General features: G+C 39.9%; 1 protein-coding gene across 1 annotated transcript; it reads right to left on the reverse strand.

Annotated features, from left to right (window-relative positions):
* Positions 1-16,288: 16,288 nt before the first annotated feature.
* Positions 16,289-18,776, reverse strand: hoxb1b (homeobox B1b). Its single transcript, XM_061232646.1, has 2 exons — positions 18,082-18,776; positions 16,289-17,495 (listed from the first exon to the last, which is right to left on the reverse strand). The coding sequence occupies exons 1-2, from the start codon at positions 18,683-18,685 to the stop codon at positions 17,167-17,169; spliced, it is 933 nt and encodes a 310-aa protein (XP_061088630.1). The 5' UTR covers positions 18,686-18,776; the 3' UTR covers positions 16,289-17,166.
* Positions 18,777-21,310: the final 2,534 nt, after the last annotated feature.

Consider the following 21,310-nt stretch of genomic DNA (forward strand, 5'->3'; position numbering starts at 1 on the left):
CTTTATAAAGCCCAAGTGGCACCATGTTCTTACAGTTTCAAATGCTTACACACTAACACAGGGACTTTAAGCACAATAACCAATGTACCAAAGCCCAATACTATTTTTGCAAAAATATAAGCGCATTCTGTTTCCACACTGTTCACTATTCTAAATCACACTTTTTGTGAAACTCTCAATTCTCTACTTTTGACACACTTCTCATGAATGTCATTTCTAGCATTCACATAGAAAGCACCACCATTCAAAATTCTACCACACAAATTATCAATTGGCCACATTACTTCCTCACCAGTTTAAACACTAGTTACAAACCTTTTCAATTAGCAATCACAACTTACACATGAATAAAAGGGCCACAGGTTTGCTCTCCTGTATTGGTGAAATATAGATGCCAGTACTGCAATGAGAGGAAGAGGTAGAGGAGGAGGATGAGAAGTAAGTCATGCCAACCTCACAATACTGCCCATCTGATCACCTTTTGGACACCCTCCACAGCATCATGATTCCGCCAGAGCAGTCCATGTATATTATCATCTGGGATTATGTAAGTTTCCACCAGGCTGCTCTGGTCCTTTGCCCATCCCAGATTTTCCAGCATTTGTCTCCCACCATATTCACCATCATGTTTGGAGGAAACCAGGCACCGCTCATCACCTGGCCAATACCATCCCTACAGTGAAGCATGGTGGTGGCAGCATCATGCTGTGGGGATGTTTTTCAGCGGCAGGAACTGGGAGACTAGTCAGGATTGAGGGAAAGATGAATGCAGCAATGTACAGAGACATCCAGGATGAAAACCTGCTCCAGAGCGCTCTTGACCTCAGACTGGGGCGACGATTCATCTTTCAGCAGGACAACGACCCTAAGCACACAGCCAAGATATCAAAGGAGTGGCTTCAGGACAACTCTGTGAATGTCCTTCAGTGGCCCAGCCAGAGCCCAGACTTGAATCCGATTGAACATCTCTGGAGAGATCTGAAGATGGCTGTGCACCGACACTCTCCATCCAACCTGATGGAGCTTGAGAGGTGCTGCAAAGAGGAATGGGCGAAACTGCCCAAAGATAGGTGTGCCAAGCTTGTGGCATCATATTCAAAAAGACTTGAGGCTGTAATTGCTGTCAAAGGTGCATCAACAAAGTATTGAGCAAAGGCTGTGAATACTTATGTACATGCGATTTCTTTGTTTTTTATTTTTAATAAATTTGCAAAAATTTCAAAACTTATTTCATGTTGTCATTATGGGGTAACTGTAACTGTAGAATCTCTCCCCACCTTCAAGCGCAAGCTGAAGACACACCTCTTCAAGCAGCACCTCTCCCCATCCCTCCCTACCTCCCTGTGAACCTTAATTGTTGTCTCTGTGACTTGCTTTGTGTATTGGTATTTTTAGTTGGCTAGGTAAGCAGTGTTTGGATAGATAACTTTGGTCACTTTTGTTCTGTTTGTTTCTTTGTTCAAAAAAATAAAAAAAATAAAAATTGGCCCTCGTCCTTATCTTTGTTGTACAGGTAGCAGTTGAAATTGTACTTCCCTCTCGGGTCTTTCAGCGAACTTATCCCTGGTTATGGGTATGCACTTTGTTGTACGTCGCTCTGGATAAGAGCGTCTGCCAAATGCCAATAATGTAATGTAATGTAATGTAATATGGATGTTGTGTGTAGAATTTTGAGGAAAAAAATGAATTTATTCCATTTTGGAATAAGGCTGTAACATAACAAAATGTGGGGAAAGTAAAGCTCTGTGAATACTTTCCGGATGCACTGTTGCCAGAGATATGTACAGTTTTTCCAGCATGGTTAATGTTATTGTGGTTTTTGTTTAGAGTTTTGAGAACTGGTTTCAGAAAACTTCACTGCCACCAGCTATTTTTATGTTCTGCTTTCTCCTGCATTGCTTCTACAAGGCCAATTCTCACGAGATGTACTGTATGCAGTTATTATGAACTTTTGAATGCAGTTTTGAATGCAGAGTCCTATGAAGGCAGTCAATATGCTTGCATATCATGTGCAGGTGAGTGCCGTTGAAATTGCATGCCTGGATGGTATTCTCCTGACGGGAAGAGTCTGCAGCCTGCAAAAACAGTGGGCCAGCTGCTACCTGACCGCTGGAGCTGGCTGGGTGTCAGCCTGATCTTTTCTTCTTTTCATCACCACCAGAAGTCTAATCAGCACACATCTGCTTCCCAGGGAAGCCAGCATTATGCTCTGCAACATTATTAGCGTCTCTCTCTCTCTATTTCTCTCTCACTTGTTCTTTCTTTTCATCGCTTCATGCTACCCCTTTTTCATTTTTAAATCTCTAGTGTCTCGCAGTACCTGACACAGCCTTCACAACCCTCCCCCCCCCCCCCCCCCCCCCCACATTGCCTGATCATAATTTCACACTCCAACAGTGCTGGACAGACTCTGAACCCTGAACTTAGCGTACTGTCTCCAATATCACCTCACCCCGTTTCAATCCATTCTTTGGTTGTACTGCTCATATAGCCCTTGCAGTCAAATCAAATCATAGCCTGGAAATAAGGAGATAAAAATTCCCCATGCAAGAATACATTGCTATTACCCAGCATGTCTCAGATTGCCTGGTCCATGTCTGAGCAAAAGTTCTGACTGGTCTTATATTCTGTTAGAGGACTACAGTGACCAAAACAGTAGCAATCCTTCACATCCTGTCTGTGAAAGGCCTTCATTACTGCATTAAATACTGTTAAATGCTCTCAGTCTACATTTTCTCTGTTCATTTATTCCTAATGATGGTTATATCAGGATGCTGTAAGTTGGGAGACTAATTTCCGCTTGAATCCACTGAAGTTGGTTGCATCATGTGGGAGGTTTCAGGGTTTTTGCAGCCCAGTCTCCTGGCTTATACACACTTCAGAGCAATTTTCTGAGCCACGGTTGTGTCCTCACAGGCACGTCCTCAAAATCAAACACTCACAAACATCTTCAGATGGTGCTCAAATTCCATCAAATTCATAGACACTATTGAATCACCATTACATACTGGTGAGACATGTAAAACACTCATGTAAAAACTGTTAATGAATCAGTAACCTTACGTTTTTTCATAACATATATATTTTGCAACAACATACTACTAAAATTATGTAAATGTGAAAATGTTACAGTAAACCAGTACACAATATAAAAATTAACTACATTTCTTTCATATACCTTCCACGACTATGTTGAGAAAAAAAACTCCTCTATAGGGTTTAGGAACAAGGAATGGGGTGCAAGAAAAAGATTACAGGATCATGGCTCATCAGTGAACCAGTTGCTTGCCACAGCAGTGGGGTAGATACTAAAGTTGTTCCAAATAACAATATAGCATGACTGCTCAGGCAGCCCTGACTCCCTCTGCTCCTGTTTGAAATGTATTATCCGGAAGACCATCGAGTAAAGCCAGCAGATGTGCTGTCTTCCATTACATTGGCCGCAGCTGGCATGGTGGTGGAGGATCCCAGGGTGGCTGATGGTGGCACACAGTGTGACATTGCCTCCACTTGGGCTAGGGACATTCACAAGTGGCCTGGTGGCCAATGATGTTCTGCCCTCTTCTCCTCTGCTCGGAGAGGTTAATTACTGCCCCTTCAAAGATGAACTATTCTGGGGTATCTGACATCAAGCTCAAATATTCTCCTCAACAAAATGTGATGATGTATATTATTGTAGAAATACAATAAATCATATGTGATATATGAGGAAAACCAGGCCACCATATAGGCTGCACTACAATATATACTTGTGAGATACATAACCCAAAATGATAGTAAGAAGACTTATAGCACATTATAAAGCACTGGCCTTTGATTCTTTTTTTCATTCATCTCAAAAGGAAAATGGTAGGCTTGTTTGCTGGATGCCTTGAGTGTATAGCAAGAGAGGACATGCGGTGTGATGTTGAGGAGAACATGCAGCCAAGTAAAGTAGACTGGTACAGTAGCTGATTGTAGAACATATTTCTGTATATTTTAAAATACTGTATAAATAAACACACCAATAAAAAATATTTTTCCAAACTAATGTAAACATTTCAACACATGCTGCTGGTCCTCAAGGTGTTCTCTACATGAGAGAAATAGAAATACTGTATACAGTAAACTAAACAATAACTATCAAAATGAAAAACAATTCTACCTGCATTCTGTCTTTTGTTCCTGTCTGGCCGCAGACCACATCCACATCACAGGCTGTGTTTACTCTGGCCAAGCAGTGGAAGGTATCTCCTGGCATAAGGTATTAAACTCTGGAAAGCATCCATTTGAATATCACCACATGCCTGCCTCCTCCATTGTCTGTAGACGAGGCATCTCTGTGTGTGGATTCTGGTCATAGACATTACATTACATTACATTATTGGCATTTGGCCAGAGCGACGTAGAGTTGAATAGACTACGCAGGAGACAATCCTCCCCTGGAGCAATGCAGGGTTAAGGGCCTTGCTCAAGGGCCCAACGGCTGTGCGGATCTTATTGTGGCTACACCGGGATTAGAACCACTGACCTTGTGTGTCCCAGTCATTTGCCTTAACCACTACGCTACAGGCCGCCCTTCAGACATTCTATCAGAATGCAGAAACATGCATTCAATTGGATTCAGAAACTGTGAATATAGTGGGAGGCAAATGTTGCAAACTCTGAGGTGGGCGGAAAACCAGTTCTGGACCAGAGCAGCCATACAAAATCCATACGATCGCTTTGGCCGTACACACTTGCTTGGCAACGAAATGGAATGTATACATAGGGAAGCGCTTCATACCTACTGTCAAATATGGCGGTGGGTCATTGATGTTTTGGAGTTTTGCTGCCAGTGGTCCAGGGGCACTATTTAAGATCAATGCCACAATGAATTCAACAAAGTACAAGGAAATAGTGTCAGAAATCTCAAAAACATTTTTTTAAATTAGATTTTTGAGTTGAATCATTAATAAAGCACATTGCACGTGTTGGAAAATAAAACGTATGTCAATAACTGTTGACATATGTACATGAACATACGTATGCGTATATGAATCTCAGGGGTACTTAACAAAGCTGTTGTGAAGGGAAGGGAGTTCACACAGGGGACAGAAGGCAATGGTTTGAAGGTTAAAAAAAGCTGGCATTTTCCATTTTCCCCTGGATCAGAGGCCTTCTGTTTCCAATAAACGCCTGGTCTCTGGTGGGTGGTTCTACAGTAAGAGCCATCAGCACAGAAGCAGCCATGACAGATGCAGCGTCAACCAGCCGCGATCAAACAGAGGGCAGCTTTTCATCACGCGTCAGTGAGTGCTTGCCTCCTTGCAGACCGACAAGGGAACGGACACCCTCCACAAACATAGGGGAGAGGGGGGTTGGCCTGGTGGTGAACTCTGAGAAGGCCCAGGTGCTAGGTTCCTGAGCAGAAGGGAGATCAGCTTTCAAGGGCCAATCATGTGTCACATCATCACTGTCAACGCACTAACCTACACTCCCAAAAAAACGCAGTTCGGGGAGTACTATCGATATCAAAACAAAACATTCGAGGGAGTCAGGCTGGATGAAGCAGCCAACCTAACATGGATCTACCGATGAGGCTGCAAGCAAAGAGCCAAGCTACGGCTTACCTGCCACCTCTTCTGTGGGCGCATGGAAGCGTCGACTGGGTCTGGCCTCCCTGTCAGTCTGCAGCTGCACTGGGTTAGAAGGGACAGCACATCTTTCTTCTCTACAGCTTCTGAGCTGGCTGGCTCCCTGAGCCAGCTCTCCAGTTCTCCCCTGCTGAGCACCTGACAAGCTCGATTTGTTACAGGATTCCAGGGGGGACACTCTTCCAGGGCTATTTCCAGAGTTTCTCTGAGCCTAGTTCCTTCCTCCCTCTGGCACTGCTGGAATCTGGTGCATCGTCCCAGGCAGCCTCGGCTCAAGCCTTTGTGCCAACCTAGGTGACATTACTGTTGGTGATCGCGATCACAGATTGGGGAAGGGGATGACTATCATGGACACAATGTGGATTTAAAATATTTTACCTTTGTTTGCCAACCCCCCCACCACCCCACCCCACCCCCACCTCCCATATGGAGGTCCCTGTCCCTGGGTGAACGTCCTTGGCACCTATGCCTCGAGCTGGCCCTGGTCCTATGGGAAGTCACACTGGAGGGACACAGGTTTTGGCAATTCCTGACAGCTTTTTTAGCACACACATACACACACACACACATATGTGCAAGCGATCACATATTTTACTTCTTTAGTTTGGACCATAGTTAAACATCCAACAAAGGGTTCAGAATATTTCAAATGGCAGGGATGTCTAAGACCATATAACTGTGTCAATTGCAAAACTCAATAGTCAGTTGAAGCTAGTAACCTACCTATTTTCTATGTTAGATAATTTTGCATGTTGTTTATTTTTAACAAGCCGTTGTCTGAACCACAATTAGTCAAATGAAAACAACAGTCTAAGGATTATTACACCCATAGGTGACCATTCCCCGCTGTCTAGCTCAAATTTGCTGTTGATGTCAGCGAAATCCCACTCGAAATTTGATTAAGTAGAGAAACGTCCCCACTTTTCTCCATTCTCTCAATGTTTTCACCAATTATGCAGCATCGAAAACTAATGGCACTAGGTGCTGACAGAGAATACATTTTGTTTTCTTTAGTTGGCTATCATTCAGCTTCAAAAACAATTGCATTGATATAGGCAATATAGCCTACTGGTAGTGCTTTCCCATTTCCCCTGTCCTAGTGCAACCTTTTTACAACCCCATCATGGCCAAAGACAAAAGAGGCCCAAGCAAGTGTTGGGCAGCAGACAATCACTGGCTTTGTTTAAAAATACCAACATGTTGGTTTACTGCTGAAATTTGTGTTCTTCACATTGTCAGCGACCATGTTTTTAGTAGCTTATGAAATATGATGTAGTTGTATATGCTTATGTATGCCTATAGTGTATTCAGCTTCATCTCTCCCAATTTTGTAGTTCTCAGCATCTAACACTGTTCTTATCTATCCTCATTTTTATTGGAAGGGAGAGGTGTGTAAATATTTAAACCGATTGTGCACTTCATTGAACAGTTATTGTGTGAATAAAATATGAAATTATTGTTCACTTTGAACATCCAACTCCAAAGGCAGTAAAATCATGTATTTAGCTGAAGAGCGTCATTTCTACTAAACCTGACAGAAACAAAGCTCCTCACACTGTCAATTGAGTTGACATGCAATGATAGTATAACGTGCAATTAGACAAACGGAGTAATGGGCCGGGACCCCCTACACAAATTGGATGCTGTAATTGCATTCCTTTTACCTCCCCATTCTCAAAATTAAACTATGCCCTTGTTTACATACCCTATTTAGGAAAAGCTAAATTTTTGCTGTTGCCCACCTAAATAATCCAAATTCCCACCCAAAGATGACATCCTAGTAACACCTGGCCACAAATCCAGTTAACTCTGAGCATTGCAGTAGAGAACAGAAAACACATTGTGTTTGACCTGTCTCCCAACATACTATCTACTTTTTACACAAATTGGTGTACAATTTTGGCAGTGACTATAATTGGGTGACCTTGTTGTTTATTGATGCCGATAGCTATGAGGAAACTAACAGCTCATGCAGATACATTTCAGCACTTAATGCATCACTGCAGGCTGGCTGTGCCAGGCAGTGTCTTGTTTATACAAGGTGGAAGCAGTAGAGGAAAGGATGGGAGGGGTGAGGAAAAGAAAGAGGAGGTTTGGTGAGTTGGTATGCTCTTTGGATGTTGGTGTCATTTTCTATGTCAGAATCAATGAGTGGGTATGCATAATCTTGGATTTGTGCCAAGATTTTGTTAGTGTGTGTATGTGTATAATCTGCATCCATGGAATACCAAATCTGCATTCCTGGATTGAGCCGTTGAATATCAACATAATACTATACAATGCATCCATATAGATGCATAGAATGGTGTATGCTTATTTTATTGGTATTCTTTCAAAAATCACGAAACATTGCCATATACACTCACTGAGTACTTTATTAGGAACACTTTTACACCTATTTATTTATGTGATTATCTAATCAGCCTATAATGTGGCAGCATTGCAATGCATACAATCATTTAGATACGGGTCTGGAGCTTTCACGATGTTCACATCAAGCATCCGAATGGGGAAAAATGTGATTTAAGTGATTTTGACTGTGGAATGATTGTTGATGGCAGACACGGTGATTTGAGTATCTCAGTAACTGCTGATCTCCTGGGATTTTCATGCACAACAGTCTCTAGAGTTTGCAGAGAATGGTTTGAAAAACAAAAAAACATCCAGTGAGCAGCAGTTCTGCGGGGCAGACATGCCTTATTAAGGAGAGAGGTCAGAGAACAACGGGCAGACTAGTCGAAGCTGACAGGAAGGTGACAGTAACTCAAATAACCACACATTACAGCAGTGGTATGTAGAAGAGCATCTCTGAACACACAACACATCAAACTTCAAAAAGTGGATAGGGTACAGCAGCAGAAGACTTAATAAGTCTAACAATACCTAATAGTGCTCACTGAGTGTAAATCAGTGAGATGTCTGCTCTTTGTTGTATATCTTGGAGTTAAATACTGACCACCCCCTTTCCTGGCTATAAACTCTCTCACAGACACTTCTGAGCGTGCTTCCTAGCCCTTCCGATGCCCCTGTGTCTGGCCCTCCTGGATCTCAAGAGACCGGAACCTCCCTTGTTGTTGCCACTATTGTGTCCATCTCTGCTTGGCTGGCCATTAAACACTCCTGACCTGGCCATGGCTGGCTTAATCATTACACCCACGACCTTAAACTTCCAAGCGAGAAGTCATTGACAGAGCCTGTGAGTAAGAACAAGGCCAAGGCCACTGCAACCATGTCTTCAGCTTTTGATAAGAACCTACCAACCTTCTTGCCTGAGAATTGTTTCCATTTTCCTGGACAGAGAGCTCACAGAGGGAATTTCTTGTTGGTAGAAAATTGATAGATCCAGCAGGTAACTTTTTCTGAGAACGGTCAGGAGCACCCGCACCCATTTTACACAGATTCCATCACTGCAGGGTCATGTAGCCTTTCTCTTATTTCCAATAACATATCTAATAGATTACCAGCCACAAATAGTCGGATTTAGGCTTATGGTCAATCATATCACTTCACCAACTTTGTGACACACATTTTATTGATGGCATTTTTGACGCAATACTGTGTGTAGGATTGTGAGTCGTCAAAATCAAGAGGAAAATGAAAAATAATTACATTTTGATTTAACCTGGATTGAACTAAACATTTCTTTATATCTTTATATCAGTCACCATGTCTTGAAACAAGCCACCAAGAAAGCCACAGTATTCAGCCATTTAAAATCTCACTGACATAACAGCTTGGAGCAGAGCTTCAGAGGGAGGACTAAAGGTGAATTATGGATAAGAAGTCAGAGCAAAAGGCTTGTAATATCACAAACCCAATGGTAGATGGGAACATGCACCAATATACAGCATTTAGTCAACAGAAGAGGGTATTAGAATGATACATTGTGCTGAATAGAACAATTCAGCAACTGCATAATTTAGTCATACATTTGTGCAAACTGATTTGGCTGATTTTATTGCAATATATCAATTTGTTGAAAAGATACAACCTGAAAGAAAATGCTTCATTGGATAAATCTAAGATTCTGCTTCAATTTGTTACATTTACAGTACTGTGCAAAAGTCTTAAGCACCCTATATAAATTTGGTTCTAGATATTTGTATATTTAGGTGTTTGCTTTCAGGTGTTTATTTAGGTGTTTTGTTTGTCAGTAGCAAATTTGAGATTTCCAAACATTTTCCAAAAAATTAAATGCACCACTTTTCAGATAAAAACGTGATTGAGGCTGTTTGGGATTGCCAGTGTGGCAAGTTTCCAATGTTAAGTTACCAGCTGACCTTTGTTTAAAACTGCAGGACAGTGTGCCTAAGATAACTGATGCAGTTTTAAAGGTGAAGAGTGGCCACAACAAATATTGATTTGATTTACTTTTTATCTGTTCACTGCTGTTTATGCTCTGTCCATTTTGGGATATTTAAAACTGTTGATTTAATTTTTTTTTTTCAAGTGCCTGAGGCTTTTGCACAATACTGTATATTTTTTCGGTTTTCTCAAATGAACATTTTAGTTTCATTCAAGTGAAATTAATATATATTAAATACGGACTTAATACCTTCATTATTTCTTATTTTTCAATGTACATTTTAACCCATATTACAGAAGAATTTTATTTAGGAATTGAATGAATTCACATTTTGATACACATTCCTCATATTCCTTCTAATTTAACTTCCCCTGCCTTCCCCTTTGCCACAATCTGATGTGAAGACCTGCTGTTGAAACCCACCTTATCACCCAGTGGGGAAAAGGGGCTTTCCTCCCTAGAGCCATGTCAGTGATGCAGCTTTTAGTCTGAGGCTTTCATGGAAAGTGAGCGACCTGTTGGAAGCAAGTGCGTTGTCGATTACCAAGCAACTGAGAGGTCTTCTACTGCCTCCATTGCTGTGTTTGCATTTCAGACAATAAGGATAAACAAAACACTTTGTTAACCAGGAAACATTCGGTACAGCGATTGTACCAGTTTCATTCACTTGGTTAGATGCGTGGGCCTCTGTAAAGTTACATTACATTACATTATTGGCACTTATCCAGAGCGACGTACAACAAAGTGCATACCCATAACCAGGGACCTGGGACAGGTAAACATTCCAGGTGGGAGGTGGACTTGATGACATTTAACTGTGATGTTTCCCCTTCCCACCTACTCCATTCATATCCTGCTAATCTTTATTTTGTGCAAATGATCAGTGGTTGTGGAGGAAGTGTTGTTTCCTTGGTGATAATCCTTTTACCTTGCCAGCCCACTTCCACCAGCTTGAGCTCCAGAGAATAGATTTCAAATGAGGAAACCTAAAAACTGATAAAGTGTGTGGACAGTAACTCATCCTTATTGTGAGTTTAATTTCTGTGTACTTGGCTCTGGGTTTCTGATAAGGATTATCAATTTTATTTGTGTAAGAGACCTGCAAACCTACAAAGGTACATTTATTTGAAGAAAAAGTTGTTTCTTAGGTTCTTGAGGTGTAGTCTCAGTGATTGGGCAGTGATTGGGTGGCCTGGGGTTGCGTAGCTCAATGTAATATATTTTCATGGGGTCCAAAAGTCCTGGCAGCACCACTGACACATTTAATAAGACTAGGTCATTCCACAGCACCTAGCACTGGGCTCATATAATTGCAATTTAATTAGCTCCCTTTTCACAGTGAATTGCTGTTAGCCTGGCAAAATTATCATTCAAATACAGTATAATACAACATTTTCAGCTCTAAGGGCACTGAGGCAGCAATGAAAAAGTAACTGGTTGAAAATCAGGACTAGCAAAAAGTTAAGCTTAAGAGGTATTTTAAGTATCTTTCATAACGTCTTGTGGAAAGGGTTCATCTTGTTTTTGGATCATTTGGATCGAAGAAGAGAAAACATATTATTAAGGGCCTGTATAAAGGTAATGGGTGGCTCTGAGCCCCATTGAGGTGTTTATGTTTTATTTTCCTCTTTGGACCACCATATTTTGTGATACCTCTCACGTTTCAAGGCCATTCTACCTGCATTCATATGCAGCATATAGGCTAGTATGTTTACTGTGTCATCTGGACTTCTTCATCCTTGTCCTCAGCAGCCAGGAATTCTTTGCCGATAACCTTTTGATCCGAAATCAGCCAGGAATGTGATATTAGGCAGACAGATATTTGGTCCTTCAAAAACACAGAAACATTTCTTCAAGATATACTACTTCAAAATCTGAGTACTAATACTTGAAACATTGAAACGGTGCTGTTTTGTAACTGTCTTTAAATCTAAGATTTTAGGACATTAGCTTTTTTGCCACAAAATAGAAACAAAAATACGTATGTAGTACTATTACACGAATTGACCTGCTTAATGTTCAAAACTAGCAGGCAAAATCTTTTTAATTCTAATTGCACGTGATAAAATTGAGATTACGCTACTATTCCAGTGAAATGCTGATTTAGTCATTGCATTTCACATACTTGTTTAACTTTATAAATATATATATTCATTACGGAGCTACATGTTGAATGCCTATTTAATTCACTCAGTCAGACCATGAATGCTTTTTTATGTATCCTACGATACAAACCCACCCGTTTCACCTCAAATTAATATTGTGGTTGTATCTCGACATAGCCTATTGTATCTGCCTAATTACTTGGATTTCCATTAAAAATAAATAAATTCTGAAACAATATTTTCTCTGAAATTACAGCACCATCGGACACAATTAAACTAAATAATGTTTGAATGTTCAAATATCACAATACCACAGCCTAATCACCGATTGGGTCGTTAGTCTACCAGGCCTAAGTAGACTAACATTTCTGACACGAAAAATCGGCCTACACGATACAATTAATTCTGTTCTATACTTAGCTACTGTTTGTACAAATATTATTTAATTGCACGTTTCGGCGGCTTGGTTGTATGGAGGTTTCGTGTCTTTTTATTTTCAAGCACCCAATTCATTAGGCAGATTTTCCTAATATAATCCACTGAAGTAGATTTTACCAAATTAACATTCCAAATCCCAAATGCTGGTACTTTCGTTATGCCTTCAGGTTTATTTTGTGAACTTAAGTGAAGGATGTGTAGGCTACCAGGAGGAATATGGTCGTAGCCTAACTGTTCAAACAGCCTCCTCGTTGTTTGTTTATTTATATATTTAAAAAAACACTATATATTACTCGAACAATATGCATAGAGGAAATGTTGAAACAAAACATTGAATCTTTCAAAGTCAGAAAGAAATCTGTTTTTAATTTAATTATGGTATATTTCTCACTCATACATTTGATGGAAATAAGTCATAGGGCTGTGAGTGTATGGATATTCTACATGTCGCTTTATGTGTTTTAATGATAGTTATCTGTGTAAAAGCAGGAGAATAACAATGCAATTAAATAAACAGAATTATCATTTTACTAACGCATGTGCTAAGTCTAGCTATATATACACTCAGTGAGCACTTTATTAGGTATTTATTTGACTTTTTTATACTTATTGGTCTCCTGCTGCTGTAGCCTATCCACAGGTTTGACGCGTTCAGAGTGTGTTCAGAGATGCTCTTCTGCATAGGCCTACCACTATTGCAACGCATTTTGCCCGCAGAACTGCTGCTCAAACGATGTCTTTCGTTTTTATCTTAAATATGGCAAATAGATAATAACAGAATTCTAAAACCAATTCCTTTAAATAAATTATAAATTGCATGTGTGTGTTATCCACATACATAAAGTTATGCAAAAATTTGGCATGTTATTTATTGAAACGGATGTACTTTTATGGATCCAGTTCAACGGAAGTCAAATCGTACCGAATCAATCAAAAACAATTTAGGCTATGTATAGGCTACTGGAATAATATCTAATATTTATAAACACACAACGACAATTGAAGAAGCCTGAACAGATTATTATGAATACGTTGTGTAGCCTAATTATTTTTAAATCTCTGACGTCAATTTTTCATTGCAGGAGCTAATACTCATAATGGGGTTACATTATGAGAATTGCATCTAATTATTGTTACAGGCCTACACTTTCATTAAAATTCATTGTACGCAGTTTAAACGAGTTTAGAATCACAAGGTTGTACAAGTTGGTGTTTTATGTGTTGGGGGAGCGTGGTTCCAGACCGCAATATAAAAACATTTGTCAAAATGCATTTATACTGTAAAAAGTTTAACTCTGACCTTTTGATGAAGATAAATAGGCTACTGATAACGTAGCGTGGAACAAGCTTGGAGTGCATCCGCGTTTGAGTTTGACACTACGCCGTGGGGTTGTAGACTATAAAAAGCAAGGTGAGCACCGATTTACAGCAACCAGAAAGAATATAATCGGGACATATAGGCCTACAGATATTCAGCATGACAAAGCAAGCACAGAGGCTCAAGAAGAAGAGAGACCTCCGGTAGAGAGACCTAAGAGATGGAAGCTCATCCCGGGTCCTGACAGCCTGAACCATGCCTCTCGCGGTTTAATTTGGGGCTGAACTCTGTGTGAACCTGGGCTTGGGGAGAGTGCACTGGCAGTCCGGGGCTGATTCAGGCAGGCCCAGGGCAAACCTATCAGCCTGTGTAAATATTGAAGCAGTCCATCAGAGGACCAGATCATGAAACGGTGCTGTCAAGTCCGTGTAAACTTTTAAGAATAGGTGAGAGCATGGAAGAAAACATGTTGTGCACATTTGAAGCACGCCTTTTTTTAAACTCCACGGCTCCAACTTCGCTAGCCTGTTACCCCTTTCATATTCATACAATTTAGTGGGTTATTATATTAATTCAAACTAAAACACCAAATGTCTAATGAAAGAGCAATTTAGTTCACTACTTAGTCTAGCCACGCATGGCGGTAGCATTTAGAATGAAGAGGGGTAAGGAAGGAGTTGGATTCTTTCAGGGTGAACTCACGGGTTTAAACAACCCCCGACTTCTATTTTACATTCATAATTCATCCCAACATCAGGAGGAGGCTAAAGTATATTGATATTTTATTTTTGTGGAATTGTGGAAACGCGGTTAAAGACGAAAGAAACGCCATAATCTTCTTATGTAAATCGTTAATTACAGTATTGTTGCTACTACTACTACGACTAATAATAGGCTAAGAAGAAGAAGAAGAATAAAAATACAATAACAAGATGATATTTACATGGTCTTTCGGTATCAAGTGTAACACAGTATTATTATTATTATTATTATTATTATTATTATTATTATTATTATTATTATTATTATTATTATTATTATTATTATGCTGGCAGTATGAGCATAATACAATGCTACAATAATACAGCAAGCCATTTGAATAAAATACAGCTACATACAAATAAAAAATCCTGGTCGGCATATTAGTTCAATACATTATCAACAGATTTTGTAAAAAATTAAAGCTCTTGACCAACGAACACTTAAAAGAGATTTACTGCCCAGGCTAAAATTGGCCCATATGCGAGGCAGATCAAAGAGGTAAGAGGACAAATGCTCGGACATGACTGGAATTATCACCCATTGTCCAGAGCCAGATGGGACATCAAGAGTTCACACCTTCGCAATGGATCCAGAGCACTGACTTCATTTTTTTCTACTAGGTACAATAAAATACATTTCAAGCGAATCACTGGCAAGATTCCAAAAAAGGATACCAATAGGCTCTCTCATTCCTTTTTCTATATTTTCACTGCGATTGTGATATTAACTGAGAAGGTCACTTCCAAAGTATAACCATGTTGCCAAAATGATATCTTGACAGTATGTTTTTATGAATACATTTAATGCATATTATAAGAATGTCCTTATTGTCCTCTATTAGCATGGATGCTAGTTTCCCACAAGTTGTACATGTGCTAATTATATGCAAAAAAAAACTTACTTTCAGCCCTGTCACCCTAACAATTGTTTTGTAACAAATAACGCTAATTTTGACATGTAGCCATTCGTTTCTCTAAAATGAACATTTCATTTTATTGTGGAAAATAAACAACTTGAAATTAAATTAAAACAATTGTAGTTTTGGTAACAGGGTTGAACAAAATGCAGCCATTGCCAAAAACTTATAAGAAAACGGGATATACCTGAGATGGGTTTGAGTGGTTAAAAATACGATTTATTGGATTCGAGGAAAATGCATTGTTTACAATGGCTAAATGGCACCCCGATCGCGGAATCACTGCTTTATAGCGCATAGCATGTGGTTTACAGAGCATGTCCATGGATGTGATTCACCGACCGAGATTATGTTTGCATGTTTAGAAATCCCGGAGGCAATCAAAGTTAAAAAAGGTCAACTAGTCTTCTGGAGACATTCCACGTGTCAAAGAGCATATAGACGAAAAAAACAATTCCATAAGTAGTCGCTGGGGTAAGATCACTTATTTAGTTAAACTAAAGAAAACCAAACTATACATTTTCCAATTGTTTCCCAGGAAATGAGGCTAACTCCCTCACCCCATTCTCCTCTAGGCTATCCCAAAGCATATAGGCATAAACCCAAAGACTCCACACTCCAAATAGAAAGAACCACAACAGCAATCATAATAATAACCACTGAGACTGGAAATAATGTTTATGTTTATTTGAGCAGTTTCAGAAATTATACTCTTTAAATAACAAATGCAATACAGACATGAACTAATAAAACTTAGTCAATTTTTGTTTATATATCATCGATTAACTCTAGTATGAAAAGACCTTTAGTGTAGAAATGTGAAACGAAAAAAAAACATTTCACAGGGGCCCCGTTAATCCATTGTAATTTCCATTCTTCTCAAATGTTCCGCTGTTTGGATAATTCAGGCTGTGTTCACGATTTAAACAACAATATCTCTGCAGTTTCAAATCCCATGTCAGCAATAGCTACTATTGTCGCCTAGGCCTACACGGTAAAAGGTCCGGTGTTCATTCGACTCTAACAGAGTATTGTACTTTGTATACACAATAAAATAAATACTCATAATGGCAATCCAGTTTACATTCTGTAAAACAATTGAATGCATTAGAATAAAAGTATACATTTTATTCATGATATCATAATTACAATGAATTATATGATCTGACAAGCTGTCTAAGACATAGGCTACATATTGCATATTCGCTAAAAATAATGCGTTACATGGCTACATTCTGAAAAAGGATTCTTGAATCTGAACATTTGGAGACATATCCTGTAATCGCATAGTGCAAAGACTCTTGGCGGCATTTGATATGTCAACGCTATTGACATCATCATTATTGATTATCATCCATATTCTCCAACATATTTTAAAAAAAGACATATATCAAGAGTTTTAACTCCTCCCTGTAATATCAATTTTTAAACATTGCATAGATAATATATTTTAAGTGTGGAATGTCAAAGATATAAACGTCCACTTTCAGCTCTGCAAAAATAAAGAAGTGTTTCCAGAACTTGGATATGATTATTTTTGAGACACTGTCATCCTGATAATTTCTTGGAACATTGCATATTCCGCTTTGGCTTAATTTTCCTCAATACGGCAGAGGCGTTTTATTTGGCCATCCATTTAGTTGTTTCTAGTATCGACGCCCTAATAATGGAAGAGAAAAAAACAGTTCAGTGTCAAGATCCGGAACTCATGAGGTCTCGGACCTGGGAGAGGCTCCAGGAGATGAAGAAGAAGTAGAGTGGTCTGAATTGTCTCCGAGTTCTTTGGATGAACCCCGGTCGCTGGCCTGGATCAAGCCTTCTTTCTCCCGCTTCTTCTGTTTCATCCTACGGTTCTGAAACCAGATTTTCACCTGAGTTTCGTTTAGCTCTAGTGTGGCAGCGATCTCTACGCGCCGGGCCCTGGTCAGGTATTTGCTGAAGTGGAATTCTTTCTCGAGCTCCGTCAGCTGTTTGGTCGTAAAGTTAGTGCGGATTGTGTTTTGTTGACGGTCGATTCCATACTCTGTTGCTTTAGCTGTGAAAGAAAGTAAAAACAAAACAAACCAGCATATTATGTTGATGTAATATAAGATCAAGTAAAAACACAACTCATATATCTCAACCGCAATTGTCTTATTTAGAACCTACCGTTTATTCATCATGAGCATTAGCTTTAATACAAATACTGTAGGCTATATGCTAGCCTAAGATCTACCTACCATACTATGAGATATATAAAATGAGCAATAAAACTCCAGGTTGCTATTCAGGTATAGGCACGACAGCATGTCAGGACCAGGGACAAGTTAAATATAACACCTTAGGGTATTTCCTATGCTGTAAAATCAAGCCGGTTCGATGCATTGCGGTAGTACGGGGAGACAGGGAAAACAACACTACAAAGCGCAGGCCAACCCCGGCACACCAAGTCGGAGATATCAATACAAGCCTGGGAATTGCTACATATTTACTTTGGTTGGCGCCTCTGAGCAGTTATTTGGCAAATTGGGCTAAATAAATACTGAAAATAAAACGCGTGTTTAATAAGCTTGTTTCCTTAACGAAAATGTCCAGTTGCTAGTTCAACTGGCAGGCTACATCCCTCACCGCGACCAACTAACCTGTTTTAGGGGGATTCCTCTTAACCTTCATCCAGTCAAAAGTTTTTCCCGATGGGATTTGGTCAGGATAGCTATTCAGACCCTTCTCTCCACCCTGGGAAGGGGACGTGCTGGCGTAGGTGCTGTGCAAATACCCGTGTCGTTCCTCGTCCCCACAGTCGTGGTGTTGGTAATGACTGGATGTCCCGCAGTATCCACCAGCGAGGGAGCCGTTCCCAATACTTGAGCCGGAAAAACCCGAGGAATTAAAGTACATTCCGTCCTGCTCTTGGTTGATAAAGTACTGACGGTGTCCATAGTCCGAGTTCGAGCCGGACTGTGACCCATACGCTGTCCCTGTGATGCTATACTGAAGGCCTACGTTACCATGGTGTGTTTGAGTTTGATGATGAGGGTAAGCAATGTTCTGGTGCTGATGTTGAGCCGCAGCGGCTGGAGCACTTGCTCCCACATAGAACCGTCTATCAGAATTATAGCAGTCATTTGTTGCAACTGCACTTGGGAGAAAAGAAGCTCCAATTCCATGGTCCAAATGATGATATCCTGGTTTATATGAGGTGTTCGCCCCGCGATTACAAGTGGAATACTCCAGGAAGGAGTTCATTCTCGTATTGTCCAGGAGCAAGAGATGGAGGAGGGTCAACCTGGGTTTTAGGGGATTCCTCTTGCCCTACAACCTCTTGGCACTATGTCAAAGTTGTAAAAAAAAAAAACTTCCTTCCATGCGTTGGCTTGGGCTTCCCTAAAACGCGTATCGCCACAGTGTCACGTGTCACGTGACTCGCGGTGAGCCAATGGTAAGACACTTGCCGCAGTTTGTCAGCACACAGCGGTAATCCATCAAACGCCTTAAATTAGCATGACAAAGGCACTTCAGTTAAATCCAGCCCATCAATCTGATAACAACTCGTATACTCGACTTTTTTAAAAGGATTCTCTGATTCTCGAAAATGATCCCCTCTTTAAAAAGGGGTTCTCCTACCCTAGAGTTGCTTGAAGAATCTTAAATGAAATTGTTATTTCTGAGATGTCACAATTTCTGGGATTTATTCTAAACATTGATTTAATTCTCATGGACTATAGATTAATTGATTGAACAATACATTATTTGTATGTGATCTAGCAATGTTGTTGTTGTTAGTATGAATTTATTAGTAGTAGTAGTATGAATTTATTATTATTATTATTATTATTATTATTATTATTATTATTATTATTATTATGGTGCAGAACAGATTCCTCCAGGCTTTCCAAAACTTTCTTCAGAGATTAAGCCTCCCAGGAACTTTTTATTTTTTGAGTGAAGTGACAACATTTCTTAGATATATTAGAGGATGGAGATGAAGGAACTAATTATGTTATGCCGGGGGGAACAGAGGAACCAAAAGCAGACAGTGGTGCAGAAAAATGGCAGGTTTAATTTCAAAAGGGGCAGACAGAGCGGAGTCAAAAAAACAGGCCAGGGTAAAAAGAGTCCAGGGAAGCAGGCAGGGGTCAAAACCAGGAAATCCAAAAAACAAGGGCAAGGACTCTGGAACAAGGGCAAGGACACGGGAACAAGGAGGCTAGAACCGGGGGAAGGAATACAGGGCTCGGGACTCAAAAGACAGGACAAGACGAACTGTAGGGGAAAATTCCTCCAAAACGTTCAATGATTTATGCTAAAAGTGTATCAATATATCCATATCAAAGTATGTTATGTTCCCTGTATAGTTTCAAACTGATTAACTGCTAAATTGTGCTAGAATTACACAGTGAACCCATATGTAAAGCAGCCAGCTGGCAGGGGGGGACCGGACAGTCAAGGACGTTGGGTGTCTGATATGACTGTACAACTGGTTTCTCCAAAACTCTTAATGATTCATGCCAGAAGTGTATCTATATGTAAGTGGCTTATAATCAATATATCACATGTACGCTGCTTGTTATTAAATCAAATGAACATAAAACATTAATTATAGCTGAGCTTATGAAAACGCAAGAAACCACAGTGAAAACTGTTGAAATGAGAGCAAAGAATGCAAAGAATGCAATGTACATTTACTCACTTAGAAGAGAATAACTAATCAAATGTTTAGTATGTCTGTATATTAGAAAAGAATATTAGAAGAGAATATTAATCAAATGTTTAGTATGTCTGTATATTTTTTATATACTTTACTGCTGATAAGTTTGTGTTAGAAGTGCATAAGTGACCCATGTGTAATCTAAAGTTGAGTAAAATAATTAATATGAAGTGGAAAGTACCAAAAATTATAATTATGCTGCAAAAAGTACCAAAAACGATCTATAGGTCGTAGAAAGTTCTGGAAAACACTATACAGTGAATAGCATACATGATTCCTATGTTTTTTTTTAAATATATTTTTTAGGCCTTTTTCAGCTTTATTGGACAGTATAGTATAGAGAGACAGGAAGAATGGGAGCGAGAGAGAGAGGGAAAGACAAGCGACAAATCCGGACGGCCGGATTCGAACCGCCGACGTCGCGGCTCGCAATGAGCATGTGGTCAGTGCTCTACAGGCTGCGCCACCAAGACACCACATGATTCCTATGTTAATGATTCCATTTTGTTAAAAATACAGCCTACAAAGCAAGATGTATGTAATAAAATCCTTTTTTGTTTTGGAAATCAATAGGGCGATTCGCCACGATGGTTTCAGAACCGAGAAGGTAGCGCTGCCAAGTCAGCTGATGGTTTAGGAGGAGTTAAGATTAGAACAGTGTGGGTGATTGGCCAGAATGATGTTTTAATTGTGTATAAAATAAACTGTGTATAAAGTAAAAATGGCAGTCCAGGTCCGTGTTTTTGGTCCGGCTTAATGCACATGTGCTAAATAAAGTCTGATTTTCCTGAACAGCTTGCTGCCGTGGTGTCTTTTCCCCCGTGAAGATGTTTTTCGACAAATTGGAGATTTGGAATCTGTCGTTTCCTAGACATGACAGAACTAGCAGCGTGCAACTGAAAAGGACAGGTATAAATACACAGGGGAATGAGACAAACTAGGCGGGGCATGGGAGTGAGGGCGGTCTAACAAATAAACATCAGGTGAGACACATGAAAGGGTAATAGGACAATAACGAGGGGGAAACAAAAACGCGGACTGGAATCACAAAGACACACATGTAATACAAACGGCTCCGGACTAGGGAGTAGACAATTTGCAGAGAATCAGGAGATACAGATACAGAGAGACAGGTGCGAATACTTCGCTGAAACTAAGCAAGT

The sequence above is a fragment of the Conger conger genome, chromosome 2 (genome assembly GCF_963514075.1).
Source record: "Conger conger chromosome 2, fConCon1.1, whole genome shotgun sequence".
Lineage (NCBI taxonomy): Eukaryota > Metazoa > Chordata > Actinopteri > Anguilliformes > Congridae > Conger > Conger conger.